At 46.2% G+C, this 16,842-nt stretch overlaps 1 protein-coding gene across 1 annotated transcript in view; it reads left to right on the top strand.

Moving 5' to 3' along the window:
* Positions 1–16,579, top strand: part of DNER (delta/notch like EGF repeat containing) — a gene marked incomplete at its 5' end in the record, with an annotated part of 319,258 nt that extends 302,679 nt beyond the window's left edge. Inside the window, 3 exon segments of the mRNA XM_034655313.1 lie at positions 240–371; positions 9,312–9,558; positions 15,565–16,579. Coding sequence (XP_034511204.1) covers positions 240–371; positions 9,312–9,558; positions 15,565–15,676 — 491 coding nt within the window.
* Between the last annotated feature and the right edge of the window lie 263 nt (positions 16,580–16,842).

The raw sequence follows: 16,842 nt of genomic DNA, 5'->3' as shown, positions 1-16,842 counted from the left end.
AGATAAAGGAGATTCTTTTGACCAGTGCCATTTTTTTTTTCTTTTTTAGTTTTACTTAAGCAAAAGATCCCTTGTCTGACATTCTGGGGAGAGTTCTGCACTTTATGTACACAGCCAATTGGGCTCCGTAGCTGGAGACCATGACCCCGGCCTCAGATCTCAGCTTGGCTGGAGCAGTGGTGGGTGACAATGCCGCTCATGCAGCCAGCTGTCACCACTGGGTTTCTTGATCTCCCTAGGTGAAGAGTGTGACATCGACATAAACGAATGTGACAGTAACCCCTGCCATCACGCCGGCACCTGCCTGGACCAGCCCAATGGTTATACCTGCCACTGCCCCCATGGTTGGGTGGGTGCAAACTGCGAGATCCGTGAGTATTTTGTGCTGTTATTTAACCTCACATTTTCATTCAACGAGAAGAGGATACAGGTGGCCCCTGTCAGCGACAGCTGGGCGGTGAGGCCCAGGGCTAACCTGAGTCACCCATGTCTCCAGAGTCCCAGAGGAGTACCTTTGCTCACTGCTCTGTGCCCCTCCCCCTTCTTCCTGAGTCTGAATCCAGCCTTTCTACTGGGATGAGAAATGCGCAGATGTCATCCAGAGTTCACGGCTCCTAAGACAGCCAAAAATATGCCGAACAGAGAAGCGTTAGAATCGTATCACAAAATAGAGTCTTTGTGTTAAAAACATGAGAAAACACACAGAATATAAACTCGCTTTGCATTTATGTCTTCAAGTGTCTTCAAACGTATTAGGTTCCATCCGTTGCCTGGAGAACAGTCCAGCAAGGATGAGGGTAAAAGAAAAGCTGGAAAACATTTCGAGCTGCAGAGAGCGAAGTGTTTGCTCTTAAAGATGAGCCCACAGATGTTTGAAAATGTCATAATCAAGATTTCATGTATTAAAAGAATGGATCTGCTAGGGTGAAGGTGAAAATGAGAACCGACATGGAGTTTGGTTTTCCGGTTGTTCGGGAAACTGCTAAACATTCAACCGTGAAAGGTGTTTTCTTCACACTGAAATTTGTCAGGGCAGTGGCTCTTCCGTAAGGACCCCCTCCTGGGCTCTCTCAGCCCTCCCCTGCTTTTCTTCACGTAGAGACAGCCCATCTGCTATGGGACTTTGGGAGGAGACACATAATACACGTAGCCCTGTCTGTCTGTCTGAATGTCTGTCTGTCTCCTGGAGCTGGCCTGCTCCTGCTGCCTCCACTCCTTTGTTCCATGTTTCAAGAACGACCTCCCACGGCTGGTCCAGCAGTGGCTACGGTGGATTGGGCTTGTCTCCTTCCCAGTGTGGGCCTGAGGTAGGGGCCCCATTCTCCAACACCCATTTGACCGGTAACCCTCTCTGGGCTCCTCCCTGCTTACTCTTTGTCTTTTTGCTCTTGTCTTGGAGCTTGAGAGGGGAAGAAGGTAGTTCTTTTCCAGTCTCCCCATCATCAGCTTTCCTAAATACCCCTGGACGGAGTGGTCGTAGGACCAACTGGCCTTGCTGAAGATGGGCGAGAAGTAGTCTTATTGAAGAAAGACACAGAAAGGAATTCCATGGCCGAAAGACCAACGGCTACGAGCTGGTGTAGGATGTTAAGTGCAGTCGGGTGGGATCTGTTGGTGGAAAGCAGCCCAGACTTGTGTCAGCAGGACCTTGGTTCTTCCCCTGGCAGGACACTCCTGTGTGGCTGCACTGACTTGTGCTGAGCCTCAGTTTACTTACCCATAAAACGGGAGCAGTTTTCCTTCTAAAATTTGGCAATGCTGTTGGAAATGACAAAGTTTGTGCCTTGGGGAAGAGTAATATCTATTTATAACTTTTAGATCTTAATTATGAAGATAAATATATGGGAGAGTATGGCTAAGAAGTCAGGAACACACAAGAGGCCCTAAAGTTTTTAAGCAAAGTGCCATGATTATAAAAAATCAAAATTTTACTTCCTTCCAGGGGTGATGATATAGGCAAAAGATATACTAAGATGGAATAATAGAAAGGGTAAAAGTTGGCTTCAAATTCTAGCTCCATCGTGTGACCTGGACAGACAAATATACCTCTCAGGGCCTTGTCATTCTCACTTACAAGATGGTGATGGGAGGATGCTGTGAGGCAAATACGTGCAGACTTCTGCTATGCAGTAGGCACTAAATAAATGCTAATTTACTATGGCTCATATACCATGAGCTACTCCTTGGCAGGACCAACCTTCGGCAGCTGTCTTTTTAGATGATGCATGTCCAGGGCACGGGCCACACTGAGTGGCCGGGTATGAGGGGGCCCATCACTCATCTTGGTCCACGCTCTGGCCCTCTGCTTGCCCAAAATAGCACTTTCCATATGACGATCTCATTTGCACCTCTCTGTTAGGTCAAAGGCGCTAAAATCAATGTCATCACAGGTTAGGCTCTGCTAGGTTCTGGTGCTGGATGCTTCTACCCTTGACTTAAGTGTAAGAATGGAGAATGTGCAGTTAAGGTTTGCCATGACACGTAGCTGGAACTGGTGGCCAGCATCTAGAGAACTGGATGTGAATCAAATGGGATGGATCTAAGGACCAGGAGAGGAGAGGGCCTGGGTGGGACGAGGTCAGGTGGGTAGAACCCAGCAGGAAGGCCAAGACGTGCACAGAGAAGAGCGAGAACTGTAGCCCACATAGCTACATAGCACAGAGACCTCCTGAGTTGTCAAAAGTGGTAAAGGAGCCTCCCATCAGCCTGACCTCTGCCTCCAGAGGCCGCATTGCCTACCTCCCTCTCTTGCTTAGTCTGCTCCAGCCAAAACATTGTCCTGTTTTCTCCTCTATGGACAGGTCAAGCTTATTCCTGACTTCAGGGCCGTTGCCTGTGCACTGCCCTATGTCTGGAGTGTTTACCCTTCAGATTTTAGCACAGCTGTCTCAAGGTCTAACACTCAACAATTCCTATAAATGTTCATGTAGTGTTGTAGGAGCTGTGAGGTTTATATCATACAGTTAGAGTTGTGGTCAGTCTTGCTGACCAAAAACAGTTGGACAGTTAAGGACACTGAACAGTCGAATCTGTGGTTGAACTATTAAACTCATGGTATTCTGCAGTTGACAAATAGATGAGTAGGCCATCCTGGGTTTGTAATCCAATCAGTAATCAAGGGTCTCCTACTCTCAAACACTGAGCACTGGGCCCAGGATATGAAGACGAATGAAGCAGCCCCTGCCTTCAGGACCTTATAATCCAAGGCTGGGTCATGATATGCGGTGGGGTTGCTGTAGGTTTTCCGCAGGCTGCTCTAGGGACCCAGGGAAGGTGCTGGGAAGGGTCTACTACGTGGATGTCCCGGGACTCTCCTCCCCCACAGGCATGGAATTTCATAATGCTTGAAGAAACCCATCAAATGATTATGTTATATAGATAGTCCTTATCGTACAAATCGGTTGGGTTCTTTGGTTCTCATTTTTGTATAAACTAGGAGACTTAAAAATAAAGTTTATTGTCTTCCGCCTCCTCTAGACCTCCACGTCACTCCCCAAAGGTAACAATTATTAGCCATTTATTGTGTATATTTCTGGATGTATTCAGTCAATATCGTAAGCATTTTCTCCCACACAAATGGGACCATTCTATACATCCTGTTTAGCATCTTCCTTTTATGCTGAATAATATATAAGATGTGTATGCATGTTGGCTTATGCAGATCTCCCTCACTGTTGTGGCTCCCAGGCTAGCCCCTCCAACCCTTTATATGCGGCCAGAAGCATCTCTTATTTTCTTTTAGTTTTCTAAAAATATATGGTCTCTTTCCTTTTTAATTGTTTTCCAGTTCTTTTTATTGTGGCAAAATACACATAACATGAAATTAGCTATCTTAATCATTTTAGAGTGTTCAGTTCTGTGGTACGAAGTGCATTCATCTTGTGTGCAACCCTCACCACCGTCCATCTCCATAACTCTTTTCATCTTGAAAAACCGAAACTCTGACCCCATTAAACGATAACTCCCCATGACTCCTTCTCGCAGCCCCTGGCCATCACCATTCTGGTTTCTTTGTTTCTTTCTTTCTGTTTTTAAATCTCCCCTTGTGCCTTATGCCCCAGCCTCTGGCAACCGCTATTTTACTCTGTTACTATGAATTCAGGTTTCTTTTTTTTCTTTAGATTCCACATATAAATGAGCTCATGCAATATTTGTCCTTCTGTATCTAACCTGTTACACTTCGCATCGTGTCCTCGGCCTCCTCCATGGGATAACAACTGGCAGAGGCATCTTTTCCAAGTGCAAATCTGAATACTCAGACCTCCTTCCCACCACTGTTTCCATCCCTGCCAGTGCTAAGCTTGTATTATAGACTAAAGACCGAACGCCACACTCAGGCCTGTGGGGCCTGTGGGACCTGTGAGAGATACCACCCCTCCCCAATTCTCCAGCCTCTGGCTTGCTCCCACTAGCGGCCACTCTGTTCCCCTTCCAGTCTCTTGTCCTGTTCCCCACCTCCTCCCGGGTCTTGGCCTGGGACCGTGTTCCCTCGCCTCTCCCCTGTCCCTGGTTAATACCCATGTACCTGTAGACCCCAGCTTCCTCCAGACCCTCACCCCTGGAGCTCTCCTGACTCCCCATTGTTATGGAGCTTCCCCTTGTCCTTTCCGGTAGCACCCAGACGTGGTCCTTCATTGGTGTGGCACACTTGTATGTCTGCCACTACTTTGCGACCATTTTTTGGTCCCTGTACCCCTCAAAAGACTGAGGGCTCCAGAATCCAACTGTCTACACCCTCACTCTATATCCCGGCACCCAGCACCATGCCTGGTACACAGTAGGTGCCGAATTAATGGTTGTTTAGCGAATGGATCCTACAAAGGAGGTGAGCTATTCTTTCCATTCCTTTCCTATGCCTTCCTCTTCTGAAGATTAATGAGAGTGTTAATATTTTCTAATCTCATTGACTGCCTTGCTTGTCCAGATAACTTTTAGCTGTAGGAAACAGAAGGCAATTTGAAATCCTTCTTCCCAAGTAGTCTAGCAGCAAATGGTCTCAAAAATTATCTAGCTGTCTGACGTCTACACATCACACACTCACCCTCTTTTTAAATAACGTAGGTGAACACATTAACTAGTCTGGCTGCATTCACGTAGGTAAATTAAAAACCATATACAGGCAATGTGTTTTAGAATTAAATTTATAAATCTAGTGACAGCTCTTTCAGTGGAGTGGAGGTTGTTGGTGGTCTAGTTTTATTCTCAGCCCGGCCGCCGACGGCCTCTATCACCTTGAGCAGCGGGTCCAAGTCCAGCTTCTCTACAAGGTGCTTTGTTAAGGGCCAGTTGAAGTGGAAATGTGAAAACACTTTGGAAAATACAAAACCTGAAACAAATTTAGTTGAAGCCTAAATATAACTGGTCTAGCAGACCCATAGGCGCGACATCACCTGCTGGAGCCCGTGGGATCGTTCCACCCAGCACACCGTGGCGCACGGTTCCTCCCTGGCTGTGCTGTAGCTGGCGTAGTAAGTGATTCATGCGACAGAGCTCCTGGGACGCAGCAGAGAGATAGCTCACGACGGCCTTCTGACTTAGGCCGGGACCCGAGGCAGCCGCTGCAGCCACCTGGTGCAGATACGCTTGCCGCTTCCAGACCAAAGGTTGGATCTCCTCGGATCCAGTCCGGTTCCAACCTGATGAGGGTGTCAAGCAGCCACACTCACTTCTCTCAGAAAAGTTTTAGCTGACAGTAAGGTAGGGAGGAAAAAAAAAAAAAAGCGGGGCTGGGGAAGAGGGAGGCAGAGCTTTTCAGAGGAATTTCGAGAAAGTTTTCCCAAAAGTTCCAACAGCCTGGAAGGCAGAATCTGGGGAAATAGAGCAGATGATCAGAAATGTAAGCAGTCTAGGCAGCTCAGGCCTGGACACCACACAGAGCGCGTAACCCAGCGCTGTTGTCTGTCCACGGGCATGGCCGTGGGGTTGTGCGTGTGCGCAGATACACCGTTGATCCGACTTGTAGCTATTTATAGGAAGTTAGGCATCAACTGTGGGGGCTCATCCAGAACGCGTGTAGCCCTGCCGTGGTGATGGGAGTGAGCCCTCTACCAAGCTCCAGTAGAAGCAGTGCTGGCTTTCCTCGTGTTGACGCTAGACGGGTGTGAGAGCCTACTCCGAGCGTTGGACTCCAGCCTACAACTGCATTTTTCAGAGAACGTTGAAATACTTGGAAATCAAGTGAGTCATTCTCCTCTTCCAGCCAGAAAAATGAGCGTCTCTGTCAGCACGCACCAGGTATTGCCAAAGAAACGGCTGTGATCTGCGACCGAGGCTTAGTTCCAGCTTCACAAAAACACCTTCTCCCATCCATGGCGACCCTTCCCTTGCAGTGATTTCTTTTGGTCCGTCTGCCCGTCCGTGAGCTGGTTCGGACAGAGCCGTGAATGCGCAAGTAGCCGCCTGCTGCAGGGGCTTCGTGAGCGCGGGCAGGCAGCCTCAGAGGCCCAAACCCGACTTCCGGGGTCTTGGTAAAAACTCAGCAGTCAGAAGATCTGGATGCAAGCGCACTTCCTTCATCTCGTTCTTCTCAAACTCTCAGGAGCCATCAGGCTTGGGGCATGGGGCCTTTCCCTGCTAGGCTTCTAGGAAAGGGCTCTGCACACTTGGCCCTTGTTTGGGGATCTGCCCGTGCTCTTCTTCCAATTGTCACTTTTCAAGGTAAAGAAGAGCTGGTTCTTGGATTCTGTGGCCACTGAAGATGTAGCTAAGAGGAGAGTCTGAGCACCCGGAGATCGCAGACACTCTCACGGTGTACAGGCCATGAGAAGAGTCTGAGCATTTCGTGGGAAGACAGGCCCTTCCACACCCACCCCTGAATCCCATTTCTAGGCACCCGAAATGCTGATGTGCAAATGATGGTCTGGAGCTTGGGGGGGAGCTGTGAGTCTCGTAGAGAAGGCATCCTCTTTCCACATGAATTTCACTTCTCTCTCTGGTCTTATCTAGCCCTTTTTATTTTCAAAACTTCCTTTCAAGTCCTGTTCACATCATCCAGAACATTCTGCAAACAGGACATAATTTGGCACTCTTGACCTGTTCCAGGCAGGAGATTATGTCCCATTCTTCAACCTCAGACAGGTTGGTATTTTTTGAAAGGGCGCAGGGCAATGCTCAGTAATCCTGAGCTCACAGCGTGTGCTCTGGAGGACAATGTTTTCCTCCTCTTTATCCTTTACCCCTCTTCCACCACCACACCTGCTCCTTTTTAGGACTGCCCGTTACTTGCCCAGCAGCAGACTTTTTCCTATTCTTTGCGTGTTCTCTAACTTCTGTTCCCAGCAAGCCATGGGGTAGCTGTTGCTATTTTCACCTTGTAAATGAAGAAATCAAGTCTCAGGGAGGTTGAGTAAATGTCCCAGCAGGGATTGACAGCAAGGTTGATGTGATCCCAAGGCCCACACATCTTCCACTACTGTGTTAGAAGATAATTCCATGGATTTTTTTTTACAATATTTATTGCTTATTTTAAAATATTTTTATAAAAGGAATATGTTATTGCTTTGAAAAAAGCTGGAAAAGACTGAGAAGTGGAATGAAGGAAATAAAAACGGCTTGTAATCCTGCCTCCCAGTGATCTCCGTTGTTCACCTGTGGCTGTGTGGGGCAGACGTGAAGGACTTGGATCTGGACTTGAACTCACGCAGCTAGGGTGCCAATTTCCCATAAAATGGAGAGAGAAAATAATGCATCTTTGATTGGTTGTAATAATTAAGTGAGATGTCTTCAAAGACCTTAACATAGTAGGAAGGCAACAAGTGTTCCTCATTCCCATCACTCTGTCCTGAGCTTTTCAGTGTGTGGAGAGACACATTGAGCTCACGTGTGACTGTACTGTAAAGCTAGGTCCTGTCTGGTCAACGGCTTTTGTTCTTTTGTTAGAACAAAACATATGTCCAGCTCACTGAGAGCTGAATATTTAGGTGGTTTCCCATNGTGGAGAGAGAAAATAATGCATCTTCGATTGGTTGTAATAATTAAGTGAGATGTCTTCAAAGAGCTTAACATAGTAGGAAGGCAACAAGTGTTCCTCATTCCCATCACTCTGTCCTGAGCTTTTCAGTGTGTGGAGAGACACGTTGAGCTCACGTGTGACTGTACTGTAAAGCTAGGTCCTGTCTGGTCAACGGCTTTTGTTCTTTTGTTAGAACAAAACATATGTCCAGCTCACTGAGAGCTGAATATTTAGGTGGTTTCCCATTTTTTTGCTTTTATAAATTGTTTTTCTGCTTGTGGGGTGGAGAGAGGGCGTGGGGGTGGGGCCTCTAGCTATAGCTGTAACATTTTTTTTCTTTAAAAAAAAATGCCTGAAAAAAAGGTAAAGCAAAAATGGTCGAGTATGAACTTTATTAACTCTGAACAGTGTCAAATTTGAGTGGTGAGTACCTGGGGGTCGTGCTTATTTAATGAACCTTTTTCCNGAGACACATTGAGCTCACGTGTGACTGTACTGTAAAGCTAGGTCCTGTCTGGTCAACGGCTTTTGTTCTTTTGTTAGAACAAAACATATGTCCAGCTCACTGAGAGCTGAATATTTAGGTGGTTTCCCATTTTTTTGCTTTTATAAATTGTTTTTCTGCTTGTGGGGTGGAGAGAGGGCGTGGGGGTGGGGCCTCTAGCTATAGCTGTAACATTTTTTTTCTTTAAAAAAAAATGCCTGAAAAAAAGGTAAAGCAAAAATGGTCGAGTATGAACTTTATTAACTCTGAACAGTGTCAAATTTGAGGTGAGTACCTGGGGGTCGTGCTTATTTAATGAACCTTTTTCCAAATGTGTAATAATTGATCATTTAATATTTCAAAAATTGGGATGCCGAGATGAACATACTTGTATGTAGGGCTTTATGCATTTATAGGATCATTTCCCCAACATAAATTCTAAAAATTGAAATTTCTGGGTCAAAAGATGCTCCATTAAGTCTACACAAGGGCTGTGTATCAATTCACACATCCTCACGTCTGTGCCCATGTCAACTGTGGTTATCAAAAATTTTAAATAATATTTGGGAACCGATAGAGGAATTGCATTCTTAAAGAACTATGAAACTAAACACTTTTCTACTTGTATTTCTTCGGTGGATTCTTTTTATATCCTTTGCCCATTTTTCTATGGCGTGTTCTTGGTTTTTCTTGATGGTTTGTAAGAGGCCCTTATGTATTAAGGACATGAGCCCTTGATCTGGGTTATCCATGGAAGGGAATTCTTCCCAGTTTGGACAGCCCTTATAGTTGAGGTTGCCGAAGCAAGGACAGTGAAGACCTTCCCATTCTAAAGGTCGTGTCTCACACCCAGGCGTTTGCTTATTTTCTCCCCAGACCTGCAGTGGAAGTCGGGTCACATGGCGGAGAGTCTCACCAACATGCCCCGGCACTCCCTGTACGTCATCATCGGCGCGCTCTGCGTCGCCTTCATCCTGATGCTGGTCATCCTCATCGTGGGCATTTGCCGCATCAGCCGCATCGAGTACCAGGGCTCTTCCAGGCCGGCCTACGAGGAGTTCTATAACTGTCGCAGCATCGACAGCGAGTTCAGCAATGCCATCGCCTCCATCCGGCACGCCAGGTGGGCTGCGTGGGGAGGGGGAGGGGGAGGGAGACAGAGGGAGGATGAGATCCTGCTTCGAACTGTGCATTCCTGGGACCGGGATGATGTTATGAACAGGACTTCACACCTGCAAAGAGGATTTCGTACACGAAAGCACAGTTCAAGGCGTCCTGGGGGCAGACAATTAGGCTGTTTTATAAGCAACCCCCTTGTATATGCCGCTAGCTTTCTGTTGTCATCGAATATGTTCGTTCACTTAATTTGTGTTTATCTGTGCCATAAAGAGCCGATTCTTAATCACGGTGGAGGGAACATTTTTTGATGACTTTTTTGGGAATGTCTTTAGCTACGTTCTTCAAACAGCCTGCATAGAAATAACATTTGATTCGGGGGCTTACTTAAGCAGAGACAATGGCTGTCATTCTGCTGTTAGTGTTCATATCACGTAACACAGTGTCCTTTTCTGGAGGAAAGACTCCTGGAGAGACAAGGAGTGCGTGTGGTACCACAGACAGAGAGTGAGTCCCAACTACCCCTTTCCTGACTCTCTTTTACACAGACCAGTCAAGCCTCCACAAATACTGTTCCCTCAACTGAAAAAAAGACATAAGTCTCCCCGCTTAGAGAGTTAAGGCAATCAAATTAAATTACAAAGATTATAGAATTGTGTAAGCAGATAACACCATCTTTATTTTTCTATTATAACACTAAAAAAAAATCAGCTGATCTAATATTTTGTTGACTTTTGCAAAGGATATTTACTACCAGAACAGTAACGACAGTGTTTGTTAAAGGAAAGCTATCTCTTCTTTTAATTGCTAGAACAATCTAAAGCACACATATCAGAAAGTCTGTGCAGTGGTGAAGAGTGGGCTGAGCTTGGTGTCTTAAGCTTGGGGCTCACGAGAACTAGTAGCCAAATAACCTTTGCTGAGATGTGGTGTACAGGTCTCAACGGTGTACACATCCAAATTCGGTCCGAACTGCATAGAAGCTAAGAGGTCAGAAAGTGTGCTTTCTTCACAAGGAAGCCCCCAGACCCGAGACGCCAATCTGACTGTGATCTTGCCGCTCTAATGGAGGCAGAAGCCCGACCCTGGCTTCCAGGGAGAGGAGCCACCGGAAGGAGAGAAGTTTCGAGACATGGGGCAGCTGCCCTGATGCCCAGGTGGGGCAAGGGTGTCTTCTTTCTGAGAGCTGCACCCACCTTACTTCCAGAACTCTGAAGGAGAAGGGGACGGTGCCTCCCTTTCCAAGTCAGGCCCTGCACAGCTGCTCGTCCTTGACCCTACTTCCTTTCAGGGCCAGCTTGCCAACACGGCCTCCAGGCAGCCCTAAGACCAGTCCCTCTGCCTGTCATGGTAATTTGACTCCTCCACCCGCCTGTACGTAAAGGGCCATTTTATTCCTGTCTTCAGTGGGTCCTGGCACACAGTAGGCCTGACTTACTAAAATTTGAGATCTGTAAGGAAAGGACAATCTCTATCAGGGGTTGGTGTGGGATGTCTTGACCTGCCTGACAGGTGGCTTCATTCTAGGGCAGCAGTCTCGTAAGTGGCCTGCCGGAGTGTTCGCAGTACTCAGAACTCACGAGAAGAGAGGTAGAAGGTATAAAAAGGAGAGGAGAGGAGACACGCTTCTTTGTTGCTGAAGAGTCTTCTCTCTCCATTCCCGGGTGTTGAGTTCACCAGGAAGGAGCAGAATCGGGGGCGTTAATACTGGGATGTATTGGGAGACCCAAGGAGTCAGGTTCCCTCCACCCCCAGAGGGACCTCTGGCTAAGATTCTTTTGTGTTCAAGAGGGGTATTTTATTTCAGCCTCCAAATAGCTTAAGGTGGATTCTTCTGAGCTTCCAGCTTATATAGCCCGCTCGGAAGTTACTTAACTGGATAGTCTTGGAAGGAAAAAATAAACTTGAAAGCATTTACAAACCTGGTTCTTATTTGGTGCCGATTTTTATCAAAAATACTTACTGCAGAATTCCCAACCAATCAGCTCCTGCATGCACCAGTGACTACAGATAGAATCATTGAAGTTAATACAATACCTTCCCAGATATCTGGAACATTCCCTCATAAACGTTTATTCAGCTACGACCTGTGGTTTCTACAGCATGGCTCTCTCGAGGTCCTGGCTGGGTCTCTGGCTGCTTGGCCCTTTGCGCTCCCTTTTCCCAGAAACCCTAGAAAGGCATTGAAAAAAAATTAACCCTTTCCGTATTACCTCCTCCCGAGTTTCCAGCAGTGACCTAGAGCTAACGCCCATCCCACAGCCTCTCTCCCAGCTGCTGGCCTGGGGTGACTGGATCAGAGTGACTGCAGCTCAGCAGCCACGAGGGACCAATCCTGAGTGGGTCACCTGTGACATTCACGAGCGACCGAGGAAGCCTCTGGTGATTCTGGCGTCAGCGCTCTGTTGATGCCGGAGCTCCCTTCTCGCCCTTGTTAAGAGTCTGTGTTCCGTGGCTGCTTTGCTGACGCTCAGGCTGGAGAGAGTTTGCGAGCACCAGCGGGAGCGAACGGGCCTTCCAGGCTCTGGAGTGAGGTCCCGTCTGGGCGGCAGGTTGCTCGCTGCTCCCGCAGCCTAAGGGCCCGATCACAGAACACAAAGACAGAACAGCTGGGAAAGGATCCTGTCACGTTTTCTCAAATAGCATGTTGGGATTTGGGCCTTTCTCAAGGTCAGATCCACCCGCATTCCCAGCCGGTGGAGATTTAGCTCTTGACTTCCGGGCGAGGATGAACTAGAAGAACGCGCTCTTCGATGTGCCTGCCGTACAGTTGGTTGCAGTTCCTTGTAGCGAGAGAAGGTGCGCGAGACTTGTCACCAGCTATGTTTGAGATGTCGGTGACATTAATGCTGCCACCCCAGCTTCCGTGATTGTGTCTGGTGTTGCTGACGTGGCCAGACCCTGTGCTGAGGCCTTTGGAGAGGGGGCTGTGGCCGTTCTTAGTCTTCATTGGGCGCCTGCAGAATATTTTAGACTTGACAGACCTTCCATCGTCTGGGTCTGTGGGACTAGTTCGCTCTGCCCTTGTAGTGCGGAAGTAGCAGAGATGTGCCATGAAGGGGCCCAACTGTGTTCCAATAAAACTTTATTTAAAAACAGGCAACAGGCTGTAATCAGCTTGCAGGCTATACATTATTGGCCCCTGGTCTCCATTATAATTTTCTCTTTTTTCAAATTTGTTTTCTACATTTAAAATGTATCTTTGTGATAAGGGAAAAAAAAACCAAAAGTGTGTTATTTAAAGAAACAGTCACATAGATACTCCCACCATAACACGGGCAAGCTCTTACTTTGTTGAGTGCCTGAGAGTTTGAATGGAATTCTATGGGTGTTAGCTTAGTTCTTAACATCCACCCAGTTCTGAGACACAAAGGAAATACAAAAAGCTTTTGGGATGAGAAATGTAAGTAGGAATGCACATTCATTTTTTTGCTAGATGTGAGCTTGCCACTGTGGTAGGTGTAGGAGATTCAAGGAGAGTCTTGTTTCATTTTAGTGTGTGTTTTAAAGATTTTATTCGTGAGAGAGAAAGAGAGAGAGGGCAGGCAGGGGGAGGAGCAGAGGGAGAGGGACATGCAGACGCGGTGCTGAGCACAGAGCTTGGCACAGGGCTCGATCCCAGGACCCTGAGATCATGACCTGGGCCGAAACCAAGAGTCAGATGCTTAAGTGACTGAGCCACCCAGGCGCCCCTCAATTTGTTGTGCTTTAAAAGCCATTTTCCTTCTCTGTGGTGGATACTGCACTTTGTGTGGAGACCTCTGTATCTCACCTGAGGAATTTGGAAACGCTTCTCAGGAACTAGTTAAGTCATAGCACAGGGATTCCAGCTCCAAGATAGCGCTGGGGGTGTTAGCCCTTTGAAGACCAGGTTACTTCTGTTACCAGCATTATGCTTCATGACCCGTACCGGTTTGGAGTCGATCTCAATAGCGCCGTGCACACAGCCAGTGACTTGTCTAGATACGAAGCAAGGTTCTTGTTCTTCAGTTGACTTTGTGCAAGTACGGAGGTCGCATGGCTGCTCCTGACTGCTTTCAGCCCTTGCCTCGTTATGCTCAGTGGATCCGAAACACCTGTCTGCTAACCTGCCATGTCAATAGTCAGCCCCATGATGACAGTTGAAGATGACAGCCCTTTGAATGATAGCTTTTTGGTAGATTGTGTAATGTGGAGGCATTTAACTTTCTAGAGTTTGGAGACCCAGATTCTTCTTCAAACTATGAAATCATATAAGAAATAAAATGGATATTTTAAACACATATTCAACTTATTAAGTTGCTTGGATTTTTCCTCTTGGCCAGCCAACTGATTAGTAGGCCATCTGTGATTTGCTGACCCTCCCATGAAAGTTCCCCCAGGAAACTGTCCCATGACTAATACTGAGGATCCGGAGGGCTTTTCCCTGGGATCGGCTGACTTTGGAAATGAATCAATATTGTTAGTAGTGTATTGTTACCAAAGTATCTTGCTGTTTTATAAGAAATAGATTGTCAAAATATTTGCCCCTTAAAGTAGCTTCTAAAAGTTTCAGCCTTGGGAGAAAGTGTTCAGGTCCAGTTGGCTTCTACGTTGTTGCCCTTTCCTTTTCCCTAGTCTCAGATGATGCAGGCCTCGCTCCATTTAGATAAACAGACCACAGGCTGGAAGCCGACCTGCGTGTATGCACGCACCAGGGAGGCTTCACATCTTAGACAGGGTTCTATCGAAAGCTTTTTCATCTCGTGGTACTACCCTGGGAATTCTTGGTGGCAGAATGTGTTAGCTCTTTAAGTCTGCATTTTGCCTGGTACCCATCTGGCACTGTTTGTGCCCTGGTGCCCCCAAAGACCTGTAAATCTTGAGTGAATCAGAACAAAGATTGATGATTGTTTAAAAACAAAAGATCTGATGAAGAATGCATCATTTTCTCCTTTCCCACTCCGTTCTACTTTTCCTCACTGTATGTAAGAAGACCGGCTTTCCAAGATAGCAAAGGGAAGAGTAGAAATGGGGGCCCGAGAGGTAGGCTGAAAGCCATGGTAGATAAAGCCCCTTGAAGTCTTTGGGGCCCATCCCACCAACCTTTTTAAAGTGTAAGGTCCTTTACATGTTTTTCCTTTTTGAACCTTGTTAGATAGACTTGAAACAGTTAAAAAATATGGTCTATCCAAGGGAGGAGGCGTGATGGGTAAATGTGGAAGATTGTTTAAATCACATGGTACTCCAGGGACTTTAGGGAAGGTGAGGCCTTCAATGGAAAGAGACCACCCAGAAGTTGAATTGGCTTTATTTTAATAATCTTCCATCTTAAGACTGGTTTGGAGAAAGTCCTGAAATTGGATTTTGACACCCCTGGCTTCTGGGCGTCAGTACTGCTGCTGAGGGGAATGAGATACACACAGATCTTTTGGGACAGTGGCTTGTGATCAGAGAAAATAACAATGGCTTGTGTGTACGTGGGGTGTGGGGAGGAACAGGTGGGTGGGGTTGGATGGTGGGTGCTGGTTGTTGTGGACAAACATCTCTTTATCTGAATTCCTTTCCTCCCTCCGCCCTTCCCTCATGTCAGGATCTCAGATGACCTCTGAGCCTTCCTAGCCTTCCTGTAAGTCCCCAGAAAGATGAGTATGTTCCAGGCACTAGAATGGAAAGAAAAGAAACTTGCCTCTCCAGACAGTTACGGGTCTCAGAAGAAAAACACAAATAGATAGACGAGTCTTAAAACCTACTGTACGGCTGTCAGGCCTGACTGCTTTGCCAGGATTTAACCTAGAAGCTTCAACATTCATTTGGACTCCATGTTTCGTGAAATCCTTTTTTTACGTCCTGCACTGGAGACTAATATGCATACTTGTTCAGCGTTGATATCCGGATCTCTTAAATTTCTGCCCTTGCTAGAGAATGTCTTTTTTAGGGTATTTTTATTGTCCCATCTGATTCTTGAATTTAAGGTATTCTCACCACTTGCCCTTCATAGGACTTGAGATCCACTGTTCATCTAACCAGGGTCCTCTCTCCCTTGTGGTTTCAGGTTTGGAAAGAAATCCCGGCCTGCGATGTACGACGTGACCCCTATCGCCTATGAGGACTACAGCCCCGATGACAAACCCCTGGTCACACTGATTAAAACAAAAGATTTGTAATCTTTTTTTGGGGATTATTTTTCAAAAAGATGGGATACTACCCTCATTTAAATATTTTTAAGAAAATAAAAAGCTTAAGAAATTTGAAATGGTAGCTGCTCAAGAGATTTCGGGAGACTATCAAAGCTAATTTTCTGCAGCTTTTAGTTTGGAAAAAATATTTTAAAAAAACGAAATTTGTGAACTCCATAGACTACGTTTTAATGTACTTTCAGCTCTTTAAACTGTATGCTTCGACTAGTGTGTGCTCTTCCCATGGTAGATGCCGTTATGAAATGCAGTTGGCTTTCTGTGGCTGTTACAGAGAATAAGTCTAATCGAAGAGAAGTTTCTATGTGACGTGTGAGTGCTGGCTTTCTGAGTAGTTAGGAAACACACGTGGAGTATAACCCATATAACAGTATACCCGGTAACCTGAAACAAAGTCTGAAATGTCTGTTTCGTGAAAAAGAAACTAGTTGCATTTATTACTCCTAACCCGAATGAAATTAGCCTTTGCCTTTTTCTGTGCATGGGTAAGTAACTTATTTCTGCACTGTTTCGTTGAACCTTGCGGAAATGTTCTTTTGAGTTCGTTTTTGTCATTTTCGTAACAGTCGTCAAGCCAGGCCTTGAAATCCTGCAGCGAAAGGGCCTCGTGGGGCAAATGATGATTGCACCGAATCTCTATTTCCTTTTAAAAGTCAAGGTTTTTATATTGTGAGTAAATTAAATTTAGGTTGGAGTTGTTTGTTGCTAAGAGGTAGTCAATATAAGAGAGTACTAGTTCCTTCCGTCGTGAGTATTTCCATAGTGCATCTTTATTTATATCCCGGACATGTCTGTGGCTGTATTGGATTGATATGTGCTGCTTCTGATTCTTGCTAATGTCACAGAATATCGAATAAATGTTACCAAGTCCAGGATGAGCTTGTCTCTTGTTCTTTTAAAATTATAGAAAACGTTTGGGTCTGATATTGCTTGTCAGTCTCACTGGTTTTCACATCTCAACTGTGCCAAGGAGCCTTCCCTATGCCCTCCTCGTCTCCTAATTGCCAGGGAACCATCCCTACCTTCCTTTAAACATGAAAGATGGGGAAGAAAAATAACAAGAATTCTCCTTTTATTTTTTATTTTTGGGAAGATTTTATTTATCTATTTTGAGAGGGAGAGAGTGAGAGAGAGCG

This window comes from Ailuropoda melanoleuca, chromosome 2 (genome assembly GCF_002007445.2).
Source record: "Ailuropoda melanoleuca isolate Jingjing chromosome 2, ASM200744v2, whole genome shotgun sequence".
NCBI classification, from domain to species: Eukaryota; Metazoa; Chordata; class Mammalia; order Carnivora; family Ursidae; genus Ailuropoda; species Ailuropoda melanoleuca.
The sequence above is the reverse complement of the archived record's forward strand: the minus strand, read 5'-3'. Positions and strand labels throughout refer to the sequence as shown.